This window comes from Dermacentor variabilis, chromosome 1 (assembly GCF_050947875.1).
Source record: "Dermacentor variabilis isolate Ectoservices chromosome 1, ASM5094787v1, whole genome shotgun sequence".
Taxonomy (NCBI): Eukaryota; Metazoa; Arthropoda; class Arachnida; order Ixodida; family Ixodidae; genus Dermacentor; species Dermacentor variabilis.
The window spans coordinates 236,036,375-236,054,163 of record NC_134568.1 but is presented as its reverse complement, the minus strand read 5'-3'; the positions used below and the strand labels follow the sequence as shown (position 1 = coordinate 236,054,163).

Genomic DNA, 17,789 nt, shown 5'->3' with positions numbered 1-17,789 from the left:
GCCACGTCGCAGATCGCTTTCAAGATGCGGCGCCCGCATGGCCGCGCCGTAAGCAGCAGCCGCCAAAGATCGTCCTCCCGTCCCTCCCTCGCCTCAACCCCCTGCCTGCGCGCGACAAGAGAGGGCGCGCTCCGCCCCACCTTCCCCTCTCGCGTACGCGAGATTGGAGGCTCACCCTCGCACTCTCGTACACAAAGAACATGGCGCGCGGCAACGGTGTTATCGTCCTTGCCGCTGATCGAAAAAGCAAAGCTGTGCGACCCGCGCGGCGACACTAGCGTGCTCCCGCGCACTAGCACTCTCCCCATCCACGACGATGCGGAGTTCGAATTATCGGTGGTGGTGCAGATATCAGTGTGAATAAGCGGGATGTGTTACATATTGCTTTCAATACATTGTTGGACGGACCGCGGCGACTACTTCGAGTTATCAGAAATTTCGAATTAACGAGTAGTGAATTAACGAACTTTTACTGTAGTGCCCTAAGACAGCATTTGCGATTAAATGTGTCATTTATACTTCTGCACAACTAAAAATAAACCATTATGTTCATTTTATAAAATCCGAGGGAAAAAACCCAATTCTGGGAATGTGTCACCTCTGAAAAAGAAAGACCCGACACTGAAAGGGTTAGATGGCTGAACACGGTCGCCATAGCAGCTCCGAAACACCAATAATGTTTCTTTTCAAACTTAGTCGAGTACTTGTTTATTTTGACCTGGCACCATCCTCACCTGACGAGTTTTTGTTGAGCACTGGATTACAATATATTGAAGTGCATCCGCTGCAAAATGACACTTCTGTACTGAAGTTTAGTGCAAATGAGCCCATGGTTTAGCCTTAACAGTGTTGTTTACCTGTTTATGCAACAATGTTCACAAAAGCCCCCCTGAAGAAAAATATTCCCTCTACTCGTGTATAAAATGTGATGACAATGTGACATCACTGAGACACTTGACACCAAATAATCAAGCATAGCAGGTCATAAATAGAAGATTTGAACGCAGGTTACATGAAGCACAGTGACTACTAAGAAGCCAACAAAGACACAAAGAACAACACAGGGGAAATTACTTGTACTTACTAATTGAAATGAAGAAAATTAAAAATTAATGGAACAGTAAGTGGATGAAAAAACAACTTGCTGCAGGTGGGGAACGATCCCACATCTTTTACATTACACGAGCAATGCTCTACCAATTGAGCTACTGCGGTGCTGTTTCCCCATCCACTTTCCGGGGCATTTATGTGTTGCTACTAGAACAAACACTGGGTGTGCTAGCCAGCGCCACCACTCACAAACCCTGGCGATGGATGAGGAAAACAGGCATCACAAGTACATGATCTTTTTTGGGTGAAAGCAACTAGTCAATAAACCCACACGTGCTGCCTAAAGGCATCAACGTTTTCGGATTCGAGACCCTCATTATGTAATGAACGAGAAGAAAGGGGGTTGACTGGTTCGACCTGACGACCGACCTGATAACCTGACTGCTTCCGACTTTCATCTTCATCCCAATCTCAAAAAACGCCTCAAGGGACGATCTGGAGTGTGTTTGTGGCAACTAATGCTGAAAATGAGTGGTTACACCGGCAGACGGAGGAATTCTATTTATAGGGACTTAAGAAGCTGCAATGCGGCAAGTGCATTTTCCCTGGAAAATAAGTAGAATAGTGCAGCAGCTATAGGTTCCTAGCTCAATTTTTTGTGAGTAGGACTCATTTTTCATCAGCAACCACTCGTATGTGCTAGCAATGAGAATTTAAAAAATTCATAGCCAGAAGTTTGATGCTTCTGCCACACAACTGCAACCTTGCATTTTAAAGTGGCCCTTCCAATGTCACAATGAGCAAGAAGGGTGCAAAAATTGAAAGAAATTGTTCATACTTATGAAAACTGCTTAGTCACCATTCAATCACACAGAAATGTTGCAATGGGCTTCTGTTGTCTGAGATGTACAAGGAACACCATCAGCCCAGCTAATGACCACAAATGTTAAAAATGCAGCAATAACCATCAGAAACAGAAGCCTATCAAAGCTGCAATGTGCTGCATTCAACAAATGCACAATGCAGCACGTGCAGCTTCCAGAACATGACAGTAGTAAAGAAATCTTCAGTGTGGTCAGACTGTGATAACCTACTGTCATGTTCATAGAGATTCATGAATTAATATTACAACCACACTGCTTGCTGTAATAACGATTTTCATACTGCTTTCATAGCCACAAACAAGTTACTCTACAAATTCAAACTCCTTTCAAGCATGTGTAATTTCAGGCTTGCTTTCAAGTGGAAGATATGCTCTACTGACAGCACCAGCTAAAATCGAGTGCTCCAAGATGCCTACAGTAAAACTGGGCGTTTCTTAAAATACTGACCTTAATTATTTACCAGCCCCTAAATGATTATTCTTGGACTTAGTGGTGCCAATTTCTATGCACTGACTGTATCTGTATGGTTTATTTACATCTACAGTCACTGCCCAATTTTTGGACAACAAAAATTTAAGTATGCGCATTTAGTCAGACATGTGCATAGTGTGATAAAAAAAAATCCAGGTGCCTTTCAATTTGGACATCCTAATTATATGCATAATAATAATAGTAATAATAATAATAATAATAATAATAATAATAAATAGCATAATGTATATAGACCATATTTCAGACACCTTGTAGCATGCTGTTCTTTAGCTTCCATAAACAAAATAGCATGCAAATCGACCCACTGCAACAAGCAGAAAGAATGGTGTTTGTATAGATTTCGAACACTTCCTTGAACGCAAAAGTAGCAAAAGGATGCCACCCTACTGAGTCATGCCACCAAGCCAGCATTTATGCATTCTTTGCTGTGTGCACCCTGCACATGCAGCATTTGTTATGCAACAGGTAAAGAGTGATATGAAGATCTCTGGCAACTTTGCTGTCTGCCAATAATAACTTTCGTTAAATGGTGCAAACTCTACCCTCAGCGTCTGTGCCAGCAAGAGCCGCATTGATGCGAGGGACATGCCAGATAATGGCAATGGCGTAGAAAGCCTTAATCACATCAATAAGGAAGTGCAGACAATCTCAGTTTAAAGCTGTCGGGGAATGCAAGTTTTGTGCAAGTCCTCACAATACTTTCCACAATCTACAGCGAAGTTACGAAAGGCAATGTATAGCCTAACCTGCTCACATGCAAATGTATGCGTGTAAAGCAATGCAATGATTGCCTTTTCCAGTTATTAGCAAAATAAAAACACTTCTTGATCATATTTTTTTGCTCCTAATAATTATGTATAACACAGGCAGTCCTTGCCAAATCCAAATTTAATAAACACACACAAAAATGCTGACAACCATCATAACTCCTATGACGACTCTAAAGTGGGTCCCATATGAATTAGGGAACCACTGACAAGCGCGTGCAAATTCTTATGTGCATACACTTGGTTTATTTAGCTGAATTATGCTGAAGTCGCTAACCTAAAATTAAAAATAATTCTTCGTAACATGATAAATTTTCATTGAAGAAACAAATGCCTTACTCAAGTGATCAAGGCAAATTACATCAGCAATCATGTGCCCAGAAGAAATTTAATTACACTGCTTCATACAACAGGATTTGTATTTATATTCACATAACCACCCATAAATGCAAACTACAGGAGGTGTTAAATAAGTTAATGCTCAGCAATATCTCCAACTTTTCAATGAAGCACTTTCCAAACTCATACGTTTACAGACACCTGTAAATCAAGGATACAATGAGAAACTATCATGAATATATTGTGTCCCTCAGTACTCATTCAATTCCCTACAGGATGGTCCATGATAAGTTCTGGGGAGTTGTTATACCACATGTCAGCATCTGCAATTTCTACTACCTAAGCAAACCAAAAACCTGAACGGCTTGTTAAACAACAGCCGCCAAAAGTCGAGCACAGTGGCAACATTCGTGTATGCTCACAATTGTTTATATTAGCCGAAGCATATGTGCACAAGCATGAAAAGAGTAAAGAAAAAGGCACGTACTACTTCGCACAGTCAATCAGCTGGTACTCATTTGAGCGTTCAAAGGCAGCTTGAACACCTTTGTCTTTCCAGAGGATCTCTGTGTGCTCGTAGAACTCCTGTCAATTGCATAAAATCCATTAGTATGCACAGAAGAATTCAGCTTTCAAAAATATTGTTTGTGGAAGAATGGACAAAGTACAATTGTTGAAAAATACAATGCAAGCTACAGCGTACTGTTTAAGACATATTATGCAAGGGCACGCATTTGAAATTCAGACTCAAACCACACATCTCAGATATTTTTCAGCAGACTAAAGTACCACGAGTGGCTCAACAGTCAAAATTAAAGACAAGCTTTAGCCTTAGCACATAACTGTTTAGTTTGCTCCCACTGTCTTCTCCTGCTAGGGACCATGCTTACAATAATATAAGATAACAATCGGATGAAGGGAAAGACAGGCTCATGTCACAGTTGAGGGTAGTTCTACTGAGCCTATCACATGACTCATTGGTTGTATACTTCTATTCTGCTAAGCATGCATCTTTCTGCAATTCATGCAAATCACCAAATCTGATACATCATTTATTGCCACAAATTTGAAAAAGGAAGGTCATTCAGCTAGGTCTGAACAATTCTGAATGGCCTCCTTTGCGTCTCCTACATGCCTGCCACAAAAGTGCCCAGCAGACGCTCAGTGTGCCACCAGTGGCACATTCAGTCTTGAAAGCCCCCTTGGCAACCACACCGAATTCTCTAGGCAAATCCTTTCCTGCATTTCACCTCTCCCCCCACCCCTTCACCATCCACAAACTGGTTCATTGTAGTTGAATCCTGAGCATGCAAAAATTCATACTATATAGGCTCAGCATATATTCCTAACGAGCATTTTAACAGTCACACAATGTCTGTTCACATAAAGCAAGCATTTATTAGGTATTTCAAGTAGGCTTGACTGCATTTATGACAATAAATAAGCAATGGTGCTCTTTCATTGTCAGCTTCAAATGAAGGGCTAATGATGGCAGAAAACTACACATCATTGAGTCCTTACATCAAACAGAGATAGGAATCTCAGTATCGAATCTTCTAAGCTTCAAGACCTGCAAGAGCTTTCATGACCTTCTCAATCATAGCAAATGAAAGAAAGAAAAAAGAGGCAGGAAGGTTAAGCAAACCAACATCCAGTTCGCTACCCTGCAAAGGAAAAATGGGATGACAGACAAAGGAGACGGCTGAGGCAAAAGGAGAGAGCACAAGCACAGCAGCAGACAACAAGGATCTATAATAATCTTCACAGGACCACTAATAATATCATTAGAGCCCGTAACTCATCAGTTTGCTCTTACACCAAGTTTTCCTGCTAGCGGCAATGCTTACATAACACATGAATCAGATGGAGGAAATGTCCAGCTCCTATTACAGTGGAAATTGCTTAAAATTATCTTATCACATGACATCTTACAGTAACAAAGTTCACGGAAAGCACTTCGATTGCGCCAACCAACACTGTGATACACCCATGATAACAACCATAATGCAAAAGCCCATGCTCATCCCATTATCAAGAATGCATGCAGCTAAGGAACTTCAACCACCATTTGCTTATGCTTAATCTGTCTGTCACTGCAGCTGCAATTACCATAAGCCTTCTACTGGTGCAACATACACTGCTGTTCTTCCTACGACTGGGAGTAGCCTTCACAATCATACTTCTTCCTCTATGGAATGGCTGACTCCCCTATATAAGAACACTAACTATGAAGAGACCATCGAGCACTTCCTCAGTCACTGAACCTGCTTCAATGTCCAACGCAAGTCTCCACAGCGTGTGCACATAACGTATGACCGCTTGTACTAATTCTACAGCGCTAGTATCCTTATAAGCAGGTTGTCGAGTCTTTTCAAAATACCAGCATATTTGAAGTTTAGGTGCTTTGATTTCCTTCTGGTTCAGTAATAGTTTGAGAGAAAAAAAAATGGTTCCGGAACCAGTGAATTGGCTCAGCAGAGCATATTTGATCCTCCCTCTCTAAGGTTGTCTTCTTTATAGTGACACACTGTACAAAGTGACTTCAGTGGCACATGGGAAATGATAGGATGTTTTACATCATATCAAGCATACAATTCAATGTTGCATAGCTACAGCAAACATGTCTCCTTCCAGTTCCAAGTTGAAACGTCTGGCTGCATGTTCAAGTTGAATACACGGGCATATTAATGGGTGCAACTAACATGATAGGCGTGATCAACCGCAGGTGAGCAAGGGAAGCCTCACTTTGAAGCAAATGTTACAACGGTGTTCACTGGGCCCTCACAAGTCCCCACATAAAGATGCAGAATCCAGACCGATGCTTCCCTTGTTTGTCTTGATGTTGGTAACTTCAAGTTCCCATGTTCCTACAACACTTTTGTCTTGTTAAAATGAAATATATATTAATGACGAACACAATACAAAGCATACTGAAGTGATGCATGCATCACTTCATTCATTGTATTGTGCATGTCATTCATAATTAATACATTTTTCTTCATGGTATCTATGTGATCTCCAATAAGTGCACAAAACCAAGTATTTTTTAAGCATGGAAAGAAAGCCAATGGCATAGATTTAATTACCAAGTCATTCTTGCTCGACTGTGAACTTGCTCGAAGCAAGCACATGTTCGATGTCCTTTCACCATCAGATGACTTCCAAAAATATTGTTGAGACCAACGAGTGAAACTGTTTCGTTCTTATTTACAATAGTAAATATCATTTTGCATTCGTTATTACACTCCGTCGTTGTTTTGTTAGCAGTGCTACCATTATAAATTCCTATGAGGAATTGACGATCCCCAGCATTATACCACTGCAATACTATGGAACCTCCGATATCCTATCTATACCTAAAATGTTTGCTACTTGTGCCCAGTGTATGTCTGACCTTCATTCATTCAATATGCCCACAGAAAGTTCTTTGTATGCATTTCTCGCAGCCTTTCGCCATGTTTAAAACTTTCACAAACTGTGCTTTGCAAAACTTCATGCCACACTAATAAAATCGCAGAAGTAGCCAAAATTTGTAAACATTATGCAACGTTTATAAGTTTGGGAGAGCTGGCTGACACAGTGCCCTGCTGCTACAGGGTTCCACAGTTCCAGATCATGAAAGAGTCAAGCCTGCTTAGTCTGTGATAGCTAAGGTTAATGTCGTGAATATAGTCTGGCGTTTCCAGCGTGCCAGGCAGCGACCGACCAAGTTCGATGCGTCATGCCTGCAACGCCAGTGCCGCCGAAAACTTGGCCCTGCATAGTTTGACACGTTGAATGTGGGCCGTTCTGCTGACCAGTAAAGCAAGTGCGGCGCACTCTAGTCAAGCAGCTTTGGCGTAAGATACGACATGTTCTACTCCCACACCAGCCACGGCAAAACACGCCGAACGCGTCACACACACTCCTCCATACACTGGACTGTGAAGTGTCCAATTTTCGCCGACGTAGCGTAACTGGACTGCAAGTGCACGCATTATGCCGGACTATATCTACGCCTTAACTTTGGTCACCCTGATGCGCTCTTCGTCTCCGATTGGAGACGGAACACATCGAGGCTCTGCTTGTTAAGGAGAGACCCTGTATATACAAGCTTCTTTTTTTTTAATTTCCGAGTACATTTTGATTAAACTTGTGTACTTTATGTATTTCCATGTGCTAATTTAGGATATACACTCAGTTTTCTTGCATATAATAAATATATTTCTAGAAATATAATAGATTGATAACTTTCTTGGAGGTGAACTATTTGCTGAACTATATATGGTGCAATATATAGTGACATATAAAAATGATCTTGAGTAATCGGAGTATGCAGTGGTATAAGAATGAATGCTCTAGACCGATTTGAACCAAAGTTACAGCATGTCAAACTGTTTAATGTACGAACCCAAAGTGAAACCCAGGACAAATTATTACTTTAATATTTATGGCTTGGCACTCTTTGGCCCATACCTAGCCCTTCGCCACTAAACACTAGACATTCATTCATTACCTTAATACTTCTGTCATACTATTTGCCTATATTACATGCCCACTGCAATCTCTATTTGTCTACCTTACTGACAAACAAAATTATTATGATAGGATAAGTAGAACCACAGATATCATCACTCCAACATAGTGACACCGCCAGAAATGCTGTTTTGAGAAAACAAGGAAAAACATTCCACAGCCTGTCTATGATGATTATGGCAGAGGCTAAATCAATCAAGGATGCTACAGGGATCCAATCAAGCAAGAATAAACGCTCTACACCAATCTGGAGCAATGGGAATCAAACTCAAAGATATTTGGGCCAATTTCCAGTTCCAAAGAGCAGGGTCTCCTCTTAAATGTAGACAGCCAGATACAGAAAACCAGCTTGACTCAGAGAAAAATTCTCTGCATTAAAAGAACATCACAGGAGCACAATGACATGGGCACAGCCCATGAAGCAGTTAGAGTATAACTCTATGGCTGGGAGACGTGCGAGACCTGTTGACTGACACACGGGCGGGCACGGCACAGGCAAAAGAAGCAAACAACATAAGCACCGGTTCTGTGGAGTCTAAGTCACATGTCACTTCCAGCAAATAGTAAAGGCGGCGTTTTTTTGTTTTCCGTTTCAGTAAGAAAAAAAATTTTGGCTATTGTTTTCTGACACACCCATACCCTTATCAAGCGCAAAAGTTTTCACAGAGTCTACCGCATGGCCAAATCATCTAAAACTGGGCTTTTCACAAAGTCGAAAATTTTGTTGCAGTTGGCCTTGTTACGTCTCAACACCACAAAGGTGTTAACTGAACATTTGCCACGTGTCAAACCACCGCACCTCCTAACCAGATGACAACGCAGCGTGGACACAGAGTTGAAGGGTGCTCACCCCACCATAACCTCGAAACCTGAGCAAAGGATGAAAAGGAGGGAACCACGAGAACGTATTGAGAGGCGCAGTTAGACGTTTGCAACGACTCAAATCACCACCCAACCCTCAGCGCTTATCTACCCGTCAAGACAGCATGTAAACCGGCTGTTGCAGGGTTCCACAAAAGGCCCTCACCTCGCCCTTTACCTGGCAGCCTGAGCGAAAAAGAAAGCGAGGGAGGGGGAGGGGGGGGCAACGACGAACAAAGTAGGTGTCGCTCGATTTCTTTCCACAGATTCCAAACAAGTTTCTTTGGAGGTGGAGTTACTATGGGTTATTGCGAGCTTGGGTATGGTATCACAACGGAGTCGACGATGATGATTTGCTGCTGGGCAGTCTTCAGGGGCCCCCATATAATGCATAACTATTCCAATATGTTTTTATTGCAATCTCCTGACGTCAAATTTGCATAACCGCCGACGCAAGAATCGGGCAGTCACCCGCAGGGTTGTCTGAACAGACTAATCAAACGCTCTCCTTGTTCATAAGAGGTCCCTTTTGTTTGCTTGAAAAACGAATAACAGTGCCTAGACTGAGCGGCTTGTCTTAACTGATTAGCTGACAAGAGGTGAGGAGCACGCTCAAGCAGAGAAGGATTCGATGGGGCCGAGCCACTGCACTGAAAATCTATAACCGGATGAAGGTATTCGGAGCTTGTGCGATAGGTCCGCTTTACCTTACTTTGCTTGCGGTGGCTGGTCGAAAATCGCGGCGGCATGCAACGGAAGCTTAAGAATCCTTAGGATCTTTGCTTAGGATCCTTAAGGATCCTAAGCAAAGAACAGTTGGTAAAACCGAGGTCGTAAATGTGTCGGAAGTGCTTGAAAACGTTACACGGCCACACAAAAGGTTTTATTATATGAAAAACCCATGCTCTCCGGCACGTGCGAGTAGCCAGTGCCAGAGCGATTGGCGGCAGCCATCTTTTATTCCTTTCGGAACGGAGAAGAAAATTCAGTTTTGTTTGGCATATTAATGCATTTTTACCATGTACAGATCACTTTGACGCGGTGAGTTTTTGCGGTCTTGTGACATCGTATGACAGGCAGGTGAAGTGGGTGCAGCCCGAAAACCTTTGACCGATAGCCGAGGGCTAATGGCGAAAAGGCGTTGAATCAGAAATAACTATTCTTCTTTTGCTCGGTCAAATCATGCATAATGTACATGTCATATCAGGTGGGGAGCTATTGCGGTTTTCGTGGCATCGCGTGACAGACAGGTGAAGTGGGGGTGGTCCAAAAGGCATCACGTGACAGACAGATGAAGTGGGGGTGGTCCAAAAACGTTTTTGACCAATCACAGAGGGCTGATTGTAGAATTGGAATAGAAAACTTTGGAATAGTTTTACGTTATACCGCAAGTGTTATACCGCAAGAATTTTTCACATTTGTTCTAGCAGAGATATAAAGATTTGATATGCCACACACCTATGATTATTTCAGGAGGCAAGCATCACCACCAACATAGGCACTTTCTCCAATTCACGCTGGTTTCACGCAGCGCACGATGTTGTGCACTGTACGAGAGCACCTGAATAGCTGTATGATAAGTCAGTGCCACACGAGCACTGAGGCAAACGCAAGCAGATAATAGAGCACGATCGCAGGGACGTAGCCAGGGTGGTGGCTTATGAGGCTTATGGGGCTTCAGCCCCTCCCCGAAATTTTTTCGTCCCGTCATGCACCACTGACCAAAACAACTCCCTGCGCCGGAAATCATTCTGGATTTTATGTCTTTCATACTGAAAAAGACATTTTGCCATGGACATTGCGAACTTGGGCTGGATTTCGTGGCAACGCCCATGCACCTGGAGTTGCATAACACAAGGAGCCCCAAGCAAGCACAAAGTTTCGAGGGCTTTTAATGGTGAGCAGGCTCGTTGCGGCACCTCGCGGAGGCTGAAGGATTTACGGAGCGTATAGTTTTCAATTCCGAATCTTTATGGGTATAAAGTTCTCAAACTTTTGATGCGAAAGGTGCACTAACATTTCCAAAGCCGCGCTTTAGATTTTCCATTCCAGAACTTTATGGGTTTAATGTTGTTATAAACATTTGATGCCAAACGTGCATTGACTTTTCCAAAATCGTATGTCTGATCATACAACGAGACAAGCGAAATAAACACACTATCAGACAAGTTGAGAAAGCACGCAGCAAGATCCGATGAGACGAAGCGTGGAAGAAATTAAATTGTGCAGTTACGTCACAAAAAATAGTATTAACATACCTTTCACTTGCGCCAAAGCACCCATGTCAAGACACTAAAGCCAGCAAAGGTAACTATGTTATCTATTTTTTCTACTTTGTCTTTTATTCGTGAGGACACATTAAGCCTCTTCAATTTTCTTCTTACTCACAGGCTGTCCGAGAAAGCCAGAGTGCACGAGTTTTTTTCGTGTTGCCCCGACCACCACGTGGCGCACTTCAGTGAGCGTTCGTGTTCCTCTTGCCGAGTGGATTTTGGCCTGGCAGAGTTTTACACGCTTTCCTGCTAGCAGATGAGAAAAAGAAACAATTGTCGCTCGCCATCATCACTGTGGGGGCTCGACGGAATGCCAAGCATTAGCTTGAGCGCAACCTCTCCGGAAAGTCTTGTCTCGCCGGCGTAGGATGCCGAGCAGTATGCGTATCGTTCTCTGTGGACCAAGGGTCTCACATTTTTTTCGATATTTCTTCGGTAGCCACATAATGTGTCCAAAGGAACCAAAAATAACAGCGCATGAATTAGCTTAATGTGAATAGAAGTATAGCGGCAAAAGCAGATGCAAAACAGCGCAAAAGTGTTTACTTGGGGGTGCCGATTGTCTTTACAAAAGTGCTGCGAATCACATTTGTGGGGATAAAAAGTGTTCAACTCAGCGTATTGTAACCTACTTCAAGCAAAAAGACCTGTGCCTGCTGAAAGCAGGCAAAGATGGCGGCTTCGTTGTTTTGCCTAAAGGCACTTTTAAAGAAGAAGCGGTCATTGCCATTAACAAGAATATCTCCCCCCAAAAGGTCCAGACATCACACGTGAGGAAAGATTTTCTTCGTTTCTGCAAAGAAAATACCTAAAGAACCTGCAAAAAGCATAGGAAAAGCAAAAATGAATCACTCACTGTGTTTTTTAGTGCTAAAATGCACAAACCGGATACTCCTTTAATGACCATTGTTAGTGAACGTGGCACTTGGCAACTCTAGGTTAGCCGATTTTTGCTGAATTGTCTCAAGAAACAAAGTCGATAATCCTTTTCTAGTTACTAACTCCGACAGTATAAGTTTTTATCGTGTCAACCATAACATTGGTTTTGGCTTTTCTGTGGCTATAGAAGAATTATTTTACTCTATTCCACATCGCAAATTGTTTGTTGCCATCAAAGCACGCATCGACGCACGTGGTGAAACGGTACTTCAAAATGCAATTGGTCTTAGCTCTGACAATTTTCTGGCTTTATTGGAAGGCTATCTCAAAAGTACTTTTATTCTTTTTGACAACCAACTATACTTACAAAAGAAGGGCATCTGTATTGGTCTGTGCCTAGCGCCTCTGCTATGTGACCAATTTCTAAAACGGATATAATCCTTAACTGTTTTAATAACATGCATGTGATAAACGTTTTTAGATATGTAGACGATTTTTTTAATCCTTTTGGACCAACAGTGTTCTTCAACTGGCAATAATAAAATCAGCACGGTTTTAAGCCTTTTTAAACTTCACGGCAATGGCCTATCTCTTACCCACGAGATTCCGGTTGACAATGAACGTGCTGCAGTTTTTAGATTTAAATATGATGTTTTTAAAACAACATGTTTGTTGGTGTACTCATCACACACTAAAAAGGAGCTGTTACCATAAGATTCCGCCCACTCGAAAATTATAAAACGAAGGATTGCAACAACCTGCCTGGGGTCTGCGCTTAAAAAATCGTGTGATCATAGGATCAAGTTAGTTTTGAGGATCAGGTTGAGCAGCTTTTAAAAGCCGGCTACCTTCACTCGGTGTTGATGTGAGTGGGGAAAACCTTGATCCAGAAGCTGAAAGGCAACAAAAGGCCTAAGGAGGGCGATGAAGTCTAGCGTAATGCTCAGAAAAAGGCAAAAGTGGTCCCGTACCTTAACAGGGTTAGCCACAAGCTTAAGAAGGTGGCGAACAGGTATGGAGTGCCTGTGCTCTCCTCCGCCCTGAACAAGCTGAAGCTGGCCCGTCTCTGCCTTGAATTGCGGGAGACGCTACGAATGGCTGTACAGTACAGCACGTTAAGCATTACGTGCATTGCTCCACTGAAGTAGTTTTTCTGATTCCTCTCAGCTGTGGAAAGTGCTACATTGGCCAAACTGGGCGCTGCGTCAAAGACTGAATAACAAAGCAGGCAAATATTTTAAAGAAGGTTACGACTGTGCACTTGTCTGCGCATTGCTGGTCTTGTCCCGACTGAACCACTGTTTTTTTAATGTCAGGATCCTAGGCAGAAGCAAGAACAAAACCGCTTGTGAACTGTTAGGCGCCTACATTATCCAAACCACTGGTCTAGCTTGTGCGAGTTCTACCTCTGTTACGCTTTATGGTTCAGAATTAAGATTGCCAAGTATTTTTTTTAAGTTATAACAATGCCTTCAGCTGAGTGGTGTTCCCTGCGTGTTTCATGCGTTTGCGCATGTCTATGTTTGTGTATATATAAGATGCTTTGTTTTCGGAATAAACAGTTATAAGTGTAGCGCTCGTCTTTCCTTTCCTTTTGCCTCTCTGGGTTTTTTTTTTTTTTTTTTTAGTTTTCACGCTAAGAAGCATCATGTAAAGCATCATGTTAGGTGCCCAAAGTAGGCATTCGATCGTGGTCAACATGCTTTCCTTTGCGTTTTTCTTTTTCTTTTTTTCATTTCTTAGCCCCCCCCTCCCCACAAAAGAAAAAGACATCGTTGCGGTGCAGCGAATTGTCGCATGGTGAAATTTCCATTTTGTTACTTCATTTGCAGAAAGTAATGGGCCACGGGACGCTTCAGTTGCCGGATACTCATATTATATTATTGCTATAGCAATTATATGGACACTCCAGGCGCATTCCTGCAATCGCCGTCATGTTCTGTATGAAGTTGAAAGGCGATAACATCGTGACCGCGCGCCGCATGCTGTATGTGTGAGTGGAAGTGTAGTGGAGGGGGGGGCTTAGGATCTTGTGAATCTGTGCTTGCGCAACATGTTTATTTGCTTTGTACGATGTATTATATACAGTGAGTTTTTCTTGCATACGTAGATTCGTTGGATATTTATGCATATATTTAAATATCTTGTTGCGAGGTTTTGTGTATACATACAGTGAACTTTGTTTCCAGTGACAATTTTTTGCACTTTGTCAAGCTCTATCTTCACATTTGTATATTCCAATGTATCTTCGGATTGCTAATGTACTTCTATATTTTGCAGAACTCTTGCCTTTTATGTGTGCTCTCTGTTGCAACTCTAATTTCGATGCAATTACAATACACAACCGGTGACAGCTGCTCCTGTGCAATACAATGGAACAAAAGACAGCGTCATTGAGATTTTTCCTTGGCCGTTGCATATGTACAAAAATGTAAACGAAGTTCTTGAATGACAAAGTTTCATAAAAATATTTGTAATCAACTTGTTCATTTCATGGCCTTAACATTTTTTATATCAGTGGCATGCACTGCTTTGCTGTTTTCAAACTGATACAGTTCTTAAGTTCATGTGATATTTTCTCTACTTATTAACTAGACAAAAAACAAGGAAGCGTTGATGTCAGTTATTTCGGGAACAATTTTTGGGACATAGGAGTATTTTTTTTTATGAAAAATAAATATTTTATTCGTCTTGACCGTGTGTAGCGTTCAAGAATTCGTTTGCAGCATCTTTCACAATGGCAATGCAGTTATTATTCATGTATTTGATTCCTCGACAAATTCTAAAGGAGGAAGCCGAGCTGCAACGTGAGCCTCCCCCCAATTCAGATTTCTGGCTATGCCACTGCTCGATCACGTGCTAGAACCGAGTAGAAAATGGCAGACAGTTTCGTTTTCTGCACACGCATGACAGCACAAAAACTGAAGTAAGTCCTTACTACTGCACGGAGTAAAACAGTCGCAGACATTCAGGTGGTAGGTTTTATTATTTCTCTAAACTTTAAATCATCTAGTGAAGCAACAGATCAAACAAATAACTGCTGTAGCTTTGAATAATTCTCGAAGTCACATGTTGCGGTTGACGTTTCAGCAATGCGAATTAGATAGGCACACTAACGCGTCTGACCTAGACTCTCCAGCTTGTAGCGCTGCTCTTAAGAAGAAAGGTGCATGGCATTTGGTTGGAAATTTCAGTTGTTTTCGCGGTGTGTGGCAGTGTAATACAGCCGATTCTCGCTACAACGGACTCTGATAATCCAACAAAAGACGTCAGTTTTATCCGAACTCCGTAATATCCAAGACGCCTCACTTTCGAAACTTTCGTCGCGATGTCTAGCAACTTTATTGCAAAGAGTGAGTGACGAACGTCCAAAGTAAAAAACAAACAAATAAGTCGCAGTTTCGCCCGAAAGGCAAAGCATCGATTGAGATAGCAAAGTGCGGCAGCAGCAGCGAGCAAATTGACTTGCGTGCTGTCTCGCAGTTCAACGCAAACTGAACGTCGAAAGCACAGCGCATAAGAAACTATCGGCACTGGGCACACTTTGTCCACATTGCAGATCGCTTTCAAGATGCAGCGCCCGCGCCGTTAACAGTAGCCACCGGAGTATACCCCTCTTTCCCTCACCTCCCCCCCCCCACCCCGTGCCTCCTACACGAAAGACGGCGCACTTCTGCCCCGCTTCCCTTTCTCCCTCCCTCGCAAGTGAGTTGCCAGCCCGTGTTGACGCAGCAAATGTCCATTTTATACACCTGATTTTTACAAAAGTTATTGCTAATTTCGTCCATTGTAGCAGTTAGTTTGTTGTAGCGCGGTCCACTAAAAGTGAACTTCGTTGAGTTACTAAAATACGCAGACCAAACTAAGGTCGAAATATGGTCCGTTATATATGGAAGTCGCGGGTGCGGGTCCATTGTAACGAGCGTAGGCTGTACTTTGCAGACATAATCATCAGCGCGCATTGTATACACTGTGCTTGTCTGTTTAAAATGGCAAAACCTCGTGAGGGACCTTTTCACAACTTCAGCTCGTCATGAACGATTGTCCCTTTTCGGCCTATGACACACCCACCTCGTCATGGAAATTACGAAAGCCAGTTTTTTGCTGAATGGCGAGATTTCAGGCTTCAGAAAATTGACAATTTATGCTGCTATTAGACACAAACACTGAAGTGGGGGATGTGGCTTTGAAAATCAACTTCCCTATTTCTTCGTGGATTTTCATGAAAATTGGCAAAAATGTTTAGAATGTCTCCCTGATGCTTCCATGAAAGTTTCAGAGCAATATCTTGACAACATTTTATTGAATTTTATTGAGCAGAATTTTTCTCCCTCGAACTTTCTGGACAGCCTGGGGAACTTAAAAAACGTGATAGAAGGGTTGTTAAGTATTGACTGCATAGCTAAATGCATGCTGAAGGTCGTGACATTCTTGCTTTTTTGTTTTCGAAACAAATTTTTTGGAGTGTCACTTTTTGTTACTTTCACATCAAGCACACTTTCAGTGTAGACGAATAGCCCTATCGTAAACCTACCGAGATTCAAGAAAGCGAGAATGTCACGACCTGCACTATGCCCCAAGGAACATGACAAAAAAAAAAACGGAGTCAAGATATGCTAAACAGTAACAAAGAAATCAGCTCCAGAAACCGAACAGAAAGGGGAAAAAAAATAGTTTTGAGAAAACAGCTCTCAATATTTCACCTTCTCTTCAGTTTTCTAAAAGGCACCAAATTTGTAGTCCTTGGAGTGTTTTGTACATGTGGCCTCTGGTCTGGTGCACCTTGGTTCCCCCCCCCCCTTTTTTTATGGCATTCTTTGCTGCTGTCCTACAAAGAGCATGGTGCCTGGGTTTCAAACCAAGTGAGGTGAACTCCGTGTGGGCATGAATAAAGTTCCAGTGTTTTACCTGCAGGTTGGCTGATTGGTAGCAGCCTTCAGTACAATCAGTGAGGCATTTTTAGAAGCCATAATCAAAATTAGAGATAAGGAAAGTTTTTCTAAACAACAAAGCACCTAATAAAGAAATAATAGAGCATGATGGTGTGCTCCAGAGATCGCACAAAATTGGCTGAATTAACAATGAAGATAAACAGGAAGGAAATAAGTGACATTTGAAATCTATCAGCAAGTTTGCAGAATCAGTAAAGAATGGGGGCAGTATGAAATCAGTAAGAAGGAAACTTGGTATAGGAAAGAACAAGAACAGTACCAGAGAAGCCATGAGACTGCGATTGAACATGGTGCCGCAAAGGGTGCAGAAGTTCACGTGTAGCTAGCAATGAGGTTAGAGAAGCTTTGCAAGATATATCTACAAGAAGAGCAACAGGAGAAGATAGAATAACAGCCGATTTCATAAAGCATGGGCAGGATATTGTTCTCGAAAAGCTTGAGAATTCTTTATTTTTTATTTTGCAATGCCAAATTGAAGTCTACCAGAGAGTTGGAAGAATGCCAATATCATATTAATCCATAAAAAGGGAGATGTTAGAGAATTACAATAGGCCCCCCTAGCTTGCTTTTCATATTGACCGGAATATTCACCAAGGTAAGTTGCAATGAATCAGAGCAACACTTGATTTCGATCAATAAAAAAACAGGTTGGCTTTAGAAAGGAATATTCAACTATGAATCACATCGATGTCATCAATTGGGTAAGCAAGACAACCTTCTTAATGGCTTTCATTAGACTGGAAAAAGGCGTTCAATTCAGCACACACACCAGCAGTC

At 42.1% G+C, this 17,789-nt stretch overlaps 1 protein-coding gene across 7 annotated transcripts in view; it reads right to left on the bottom strand.

Annotated features, from left to right (window-relative positions):
- Positions 1-17,789, bottom strand: part of Galphas (G protein alpha s subunit) — a 238,054-nt gene that overhangs the window by 207,160 nt on the left and 13,105 nt on the right. For all 7 annotated transcript variants that reach the window (XR_012823267.1, XM_075671665.1, XM_075671682.1 and 4 more), the window contains exon 5: positions 4,020-4,117. Coding sequence is in view for 6 of the 7 variants with exons in the window: in XM_075671665.1 (XP_075527780.1) it covers positions 4,020-4,117 (98 nt within the window). In the remaining variant the exon portion in view is untranslated. The remainder of the gene's footprint in view (positions 1-4,019; positions 4,118-17,789) is intronic.